Source organism: Vigna radiata, chromosome 8 (genome assembly GCF_000741045.1).
Source record: "Vigna radiata var. radiata cultivar VC1973A chromosome 8, Vradiata_ver6, whole genome shotgun sequence".
Lineage (NCBI taxonomy): Eukaryota > Viridiplantae > Streptophyta > Magnoliopsida > Fabales > Fabaceae > Vigna > Vigna radiata.
Window position 1 is genome coordinate 4,824,653 of NC_028358.1, and position 7,927 is coordinate 4,832,579.

The 7,927-nt window shown below is 33.0% G+C and overlaps 1 protein-coding gene across 1 annotated transcript in view; it reads right to left on the bottom strand.

Moving 5' to 3' along the window:
* LOC106770110 (probable leucine-rich repeat receptor-like protein kinase At1g35710) overlaps positions 1-3,275 on the bottom strand; it is a 3,905-nt gene extending 630 nt beyond the window's left edge. The window contains exons 1-2 of the mRNA XM_022784757.1: positions 2,069-3,275; positions 5-1,708 (exon numbers count right to left, since the gene is read on the bottom strand). Of these exons, the coding sequence (XP_022640478.1) occupies positions 5-1,708; positions 2,069-3,275 (2,911 nt within the window). The remainder of the gene's footprint in view (positions 1-4; positions 1,709-2,068) is intronic.
* Positions 3,276-7,927: the final 4,652 nt, after the last annotated feature.

Here is a 7,927-nt window from a genome sequence, read left to right on the forward strand (position 1 = left end):
TCACGATGAATAATTGGTGGTGAGCAATCATAATGCATGTACAATAAAGCATTTGCTACATCTTTAATAACATTCACTCTCTTATTCCAATCAAATGCAATTGCTTCTTCATCATCCTTCAAAATATTCTGGACATTGCCCTTCTCCAAGAATTCACACACCATAAATGACCATTGGTAATGCGAACAAAACCCATATAACTTTACTATGTTACGATGGCGAATTTCTGTCAGAGCTTGGATCTCACTTCTGAAAGCTTTCACATTGAGCTTTTCTTCATTTGGAACTGAATGCAGTTTCTTTACAGCCACAACTTGACCTGAGGGTAACATTGCTTTGTAAACTTGTCCTTGCCCTCCAACTCCAATGAGATGCTTATCGTCAAAATTTTCAGTGGCTTCAACAATATTCTCAAATACCATTTTGCCATCAAAACTCCATATAGCAAATGTGTTTGAAGTTTGTAAATTGGTAGCTTCCTCTTCCATTTTCATTGAAGTTTTACATAAATAATACAAGACTCCAATAACAAACAATGCCAGCATTAGAGTGCCCAAAGTAAGGGGTAGAACCATTGTTATGACTTTCTTTGTCATATGCTTATGTGATTTCCCACTTAGTGTTAGGCAAGGCTTTAAGCCACTAACATTGCCACACAAGCCTTTATTATTTCTTACTGCGTCAATTGTAGCATTGCGAAAGACTGGAATGTTTGGAAGTGGACCCTCAAAATCATTGTAAGATATATCAATAGATGTCAAGCTCATCATTTCATCAAAGATAGAAAGATCACCTGAGAGACTATTGTGAGAGAGATTCAATGTTTCTAATTTTTTTAACCCTCCAAGCACATGTGTTAATGTTCCCCTCAACAAATTTTCGCTGAGATCAAGAGTTGTAAGAGATATTAATTTGCCAAGCTCTAAGGGAATATTTCCCTCAAATTTGTTCTGACTCAAATTCATTTCCAATAAACTGAGCAAATTTCCAAGTTGGCCTGGAATTAACCCAGACAAATTATTAGATCCAAGCCTCAAAATTTGAAGATTCTTCATTGATGCAATTTTTGAGGGAATATTTCCTGAAAGATTATTGTTGTTGAGTGATAGACTAAACAACAAAACCAATTTAGATAAATCTTGTGGAATGCTTCCTGTAAGATGATTTGAGGATAACTGAAGTTCACATAATTCGGTTGCCTCGCTTAGTTCTGGTGGGATAACACCTGATAAGTTATTGTTTAAGATCTTGAGGCTTGTGAGGCTACGAAACTTCCCCCAATTTGGTGAAAGATGACCATAAAAATTGTTTTCACTCAATTCGATGTAAACCAAGTTTGGAAGTACACCAAAAGCATCTGTTATGTTTCTAGTTAGTTGATTTTCCTGAAGTCTCACTCGTAGAAGGCTAGAGCAATTCTTCAAACTCTCTGGAATATGGCCAGTGAAATGGTTATTGCTAGCGGAAAATTTTGCCAACTTTCCACCAACACAAATGTTGTGAGGTAAATGGCCAACAAAATTATTATCAACCAGCTGCAAACTTTCCAAAGCAATAATCCTGTTCATTTCTATTGGAATCTTGCCACTGAGATTATTGTCAAATAAAATGAATTCGTGAAGCTTTGACAAATTTCCAATAGTGGAAGGAATGGATCCAGAAAGTTTGTTTTGATAAAGTAAAACAGATTCCAAATTGACCAAGTTACCTATGGAAGTAGGGATTGGTCCTGAGAGATTATTGTCAAATAAAAATAATTGACGAAGCTTCGACAAATTTCCAATAGTGGAAGGAATGGATCCAGAAAGTTTGTTTTGAGAAAGAGAAACGGATTCCAAATTGACCAGGTTACCTATGATAGTAGGAATGGGTCCAGAGAGGTTGTTTTGATCAAGTAAAATTGATTTCAAATTGACCAGGTTACCTATGGAAGTAGGGATTAGTCCAAAGAGGTTGTTTTGAGAAAGAGAAATGGATTCCAAATTGACCAGGTTACCTATGGAAACAGGGATTGGTCCAGAAAGATTGTTTTGATGAAGTAAAATAAATTCCAAATTGACCAGGTTACCTATGGAAGTGGGAATTGGTCCAGAAAGATTGTTTTGATGAAGTAAAATAGATTCCAAATTGACCAGGTTACCTATGGAAGTAGGAATTGGTCCAGAGAGATTATTGCCCAGCAACTGGATTGTTAGAAGGGAATGCAAATTTCCTATTTCATATGGGATAAAGCCAGATAATTGGTTGTCATAAAGGTAAAGAAAGTTTAGATTGCTCAAGTTTCCAATTGTGGAAGGGATTTTACCAGAGAGAAAATTCTGAGACAAATCAAGTTCACCGAGTTTTCTCAAAAGTCCAATTTCAGGAGGAATAGAGCCTAAAAATTGGTTTCCATAAAGGTTAAGACTAGTTAGATTGATCAACTTACCAATTTCACGATGAATGTGTCCAGAAAGATTACAATGGCCTATGTCGAGATATACTAGTTTCCTCAGCATGTAAATTTCTTGGGGCATGGTGCCAGAAAGGCCACTATCCCCAAGATATAGAAACTCCAGGTTCCTCATATTCACAATTTCTTTGGGAATGGAACCATGGAATTTATTAGTTCCAAATGACAAATACTTTAGGTCCATGTGCCAAATTCTCTGAGGAATGCTGCCAGAAAGGTTGTTGGATCCTATATCTAGATGAATCAAATTGTTCAACTTTTCTATAGAGATTGGGATTGTCCCTGTGAGATTGCAATAAGGAACATGAAGCATTCTCAGCTCCCTCAATCTTCCTATTTCTTGAGGAAGGGACCCATTAAAAGTATTTTGTGCCATGATTAATGTCTGAAGGCCAATCAACTGTGTTATTTCAGAAGGGATAATCCCAGAGAGTTTATTAGCAGACAAATCAAGAACAACTAGATTGGACAGAACACCAATTTGAGGAGGAATGCTTCCGTTCAAAGAATTGTTACTTACATTTAGAGTGTGAATGTTTGTAAGCATTGAGAAGTTGAGATTTTGAAGCGTACCTCTCAATCCAATATTTTGAAGATTTATTTGGGAAACATGATTGGAGTGATCACATGCAATTCCGAGCCAATTGCAAGAAGTGTTGGCAGTCCATGAAGAGAGAGAAGCTTGACTCTGCTTGTCAAAGCTGGCTTTCCACTTCAGCAGAGCATTTGCTTCTGAAGCAATTCCAGAAGAATTGAAAGCATGAGAATGGGGAAATGCACAAAACAACATTAGAAGAATCAACCAAAAAGGTTGGAACTTCATGGACAGAAGTGTTGGAAATATGAACATCATACTGAATTGTTCATACAATATTGAATTGCAACGTAAGAGAAAGCTTGCATGTTATTGATGGAATGTGCCGCTACTTATAAACTAATAGTCAATGGTATATGACCCAAGTCAACATTATTATGTCTATGTTGGCGTGTTTCATAATTTATCGTCTTTAATACGGATAGTTTCTTCCACTTAAAAAAATATTAATTTATTGTCATATCACTGTTTAATAACACAAATTTGAAAGTAAAAATAAATTACTTTAAAATCGGAAGACATGAAAAATTAATTTCAAATTTAGAGATTATAAAAATATTTTTAAATTTGGAGGACTAAAATATTTTAATTTACAAAAATTAAAATGTAAATTTTGTATTTTGAGTGGTTAAAAAATCACTTTTAAATTTAACGGACTAAAATAAAGTTTAATGCAAATTTTAAAGAATAAAAATATTTTAGCCCGAAAAATCTTTAAAATGTATTTTCACATTATTATTTTACCAACATGATCTAGATGTTGTTAGCCACATTAATCATGTTAACAACTATGAAAAATCAAATTTAAAGATTAAAAGTATTTATAAATATTATTATTATCTATCTTTTATTAAATATATTTTTAATCTTTAAAATATATTTTTATCCGAAATTTTAAGAATAAATAAATGTAATTATTTTAATTTAATTATGTTAATATTTATTTCATACATCAAATATGTTTCGTACTAGAATTTAAATTTCGTACAGTTAAAAATGTATTTGACAAATAAAAAATATAACGTAATTGAAATTGATTTAAATTAATTATATCTATTTTTTTTAAAATGTTGAAAAAAGAAATAGAAAAAAAAATATCAATATTTCGAATAAATAATTTTAAAGTAATTAAAAACATATTTAAAGTTTGAGTTGATTTCTGTACTCTTGTTTCCACAATTCATGATTAGTATTAGGTAAATTGGCATTATTTTTTAATGAATATTGACTTTCCAAGTCATTTCAAATGACCCGTAACATAAGGTTCAAAACTTCATGTATATAGTACAATTTTTTTTCTACAATAATTCATTTACATGTGTTTTAGACTCTACTTTTATTACTTTTAACTATTTGTCAAGAAAATCAAATAAATCATTCTAACATCCCAATAAATCATTCTAACATCCCAATAAATATGTAACTTACAATTCATTTTAGGAATTATCATGAACAATAAAGAAGAACAGTAGTGAATATGCATAGAAGTATAAAATATACTTTAAGTTTAAAACTGTGGAATCAGTAATATAGAATACAACGTTTACAAAATAGACCGAACAGTCTAGAATACAGGTTCATTGACCTCACGGCCAACATCAAAAAGTTTCCTATACAGCAAGTAAAAGAAAACTATACTAAGGACCGGAAGGTCCTGCATAGCTCTCAGGCATAGCTTCCACGGGTTGCTCGGCCTGCTCAACATCTTCGAGAGTAGCCTCTAAGGTAGCTTCTAAGGTATCCTCTACTCACATCCAAAAGGATGATCATTGCAATGAAGAGAATAACCGAACGGTCGGATACCGAACGGCAACATAGACAAAGACAAAACAGATAAGGGTAAGCTTATGTAAATTTAATTAATCATTTCGTCATGCAAGTAAACATACAAAGCAAACCAATCAATCATGCAGGCATAAAATTCCTATACATGCGTACTAAGTGGATTAACTTATGACCGACTACTACGACACTGTCCGGACGGTATGAACCACGTAGTCCGACGTCCCTAGCACCCGGTGTGGTGTAATAGATGCCTTTACTTATCAACTGCCACCCGAGGTTAGTCCTCAAACGATCATTTGTTCGTATGACCGCGGACCTCCCGCCATTCCCACACATGAGTAACCTTTCTCTACCTGAGAAAGCGTCATCACGGAATATCAGGATCAGGACGACCAAGTCTGGGTCTGACCATGTTCATACTTTACCAATCATCACCAAATCATGAGACATTCCTCCATTGGAATTCCCTTACTCAACCAAATTCGATATATGTTCATTATTACTTTCAGACTGGAAGGATGTCAAGAAAACGACCAGATTATCAACGATAGAATAAAAGATGGAATGAGACAAAGAGACATGACCGAATGGTCCAATAAGAATTAAAACTGGATGCCGTCGAACACTTATAATAGTTGATCGGCCGATCTGGCAACGAATAGAACTAACCATCAAAGACTTAACACTAATAATGACCGGACGGTCTGATCAAGGGTGAGACTGAATAACAGAAGAATGTCAAATGGTTGGCTGAATGGTCCGACAAGGAATAAAATCGTACCCCAAAGGATTGACTATAAGTAACAGTCATCCGGACGGTTTGGCAAAGAATGTTATAAAACAAGCACTAATTATGGTCGAAGGCTGGTTTATGACCGGACACTTCTCAAAAGGACTTTAGTCAAACAAACCGGACGTTTCAATAACAAAAGCTCACTAGACCATTCAGTCACTAAGTGACCGAACGGTTTCAAAAGGAAGAATATCAGATTTGCAAGTTTTATATTTTAAGTGTCAGCCTAAGGCCGAACACTTGTAAGGCCGAACGCTTGGTTTATGACCAGCGTTCTTAAGTATATGACAATGAAATAATTAAAGGAAAGCAACTAAGTTTAGTAAACACACTAGGCCGATCAGTCCGAACAGACCGAACGGAAAAAGGGAGGACCAAACGGTCCTAATGACCTTCGATCTCAGATTCATATTTTCTCTAAGTTTTATACATACTCATATCAGTGCAGAATTTATAGTTCATACTTATCATACAACTCATACAACAACATACCATATTTCAATCATAAGAAATCAAGCAACATACTTTAGATGTGAATCATACATTAAATCAGACACACATTCAAACCATACAAAGAAATTATTAAACTTTATAAGCTTCCCTTACCTCTAAATCCAGCTAAGACTTCAAAGTTAGATTGGTTGACAACAACTATTTCTTCTAAGGTTCCAAAGTCTAAGTTAAATACAGAATAGGGTCAGAGAGATGGTTTTACAAGTACATGCAAGTTTTAAAGGCACATGCATGCAAGAAGGCTAAGAAACTACAAGGGTTCAGATACTTACCAATTCAGAATGAAATTCTGGTTGGTACTGGTTGAAGGTCTTGGTGCCGGTAGCAATAATTCTGAAAGGATGCAGGTGATCGGAGAAGAATTGGAGGTTAGAAATCTAGAGAGAAGTTTGGGAGGTTTAGAGAGAAGAAGGAGAATTTGAGTTTTCAGAGAGTTGAAGCTTTGAGGAAGAAGAAGGTTTGCATGGGAAAAGTGGCGTCACGTTTCACTCTTAACTTAAATACTGCCTCCACTAAAACGTTCGGCCCACTCCCAGCTTGCCACCTGACTTCCACTTTCTGGAACTTCACACTCCATCAGCTGCCACACGGATCACGGAGAAAGGGAATTAAAAGCTTGGCAGAGTTTGTCTCCCACTCACCAGGGGAGAACGGACGACTGACACTTGTACCCCACTAAGGAGGGGTATTAAATGGGGTGTGAAAATCATAAACTTAAGATTTTTTTAAGGAAAGAAAATAATTATAGATGAATAAAAAATTATGTATAAAATAAAAAAAATTATATCCAATAAATTATAAAATTTATATTTTATTATTTTTCAGTCCTCGCATTTGTCTTCCATAGTGTTTATAATTGTGGAGTCTTCTTTCCACAACTATTATTACTGTAGGTGTGGTGACACATATTCTAAAGTAAGCTTACTTTTTTGTCAATGAAAGATTGACTCATTTAGTTTATTTCTATTAATAAGTGTTAGTTATTAGTTTTATTTGTTAATAAAAAGTTAAACTTATAATTTTTTTTTCTTACAAACTCTTTAAATCAATTTTATATTTCAATCGAGTCTTTCTACCGTACGGAAATAGATTCAAAACTTTATGACAAATGCATTGTATTTATCAACTTCACATATGTATATATAAATTTTGATATGTACATTTAAAATATATTACCAATTAAAATATTCAAATTTAATAACTATTATTCAACAATGCTTTAAGTAAATTATTTGAATGATGTTTTCTATTTAAACCTAATACGTTTTTAGTTTTACGAAAAGTGACTACCTAAATAAATAAAATTTGTATATTTTAGTCATAATTTTAAATTTTTTTATTTACTAATAATGAAAACAGATGTGTGACGCGTATGTCTTTGCTTTTTTTATAATAGTAAAAAATAATAATTTTTTTATTATTATTATAGCAATAAAAGTAAATTTGAATAATTTTTACAATTATATTGTAGGTAATGTATATTTTTTTAGATAATGTTTTTATTGTAATAGTTAATGAAATTTTAAAGAATTAGTTAAATTTTAGAAAAAACGGTCAACTTGAAAAAAAGCGCTTAAAATTAAAAGAAAAAATAGTTAAATTCCATTGTAGGTAATGTTTATTTTTCTTAGATAATGTTTTTATTGTAATAATTATTAAAGTAATAAAAAATAGTTAAATTTTAGAGAAAAAACAATCAAATTGAAAAAAAAAAATTGGTTAAATTAAAATAATAATCACTTAAAGGATAAGATTGATAATGTCACGTCCCTTTAATTCCCTTTGTGTG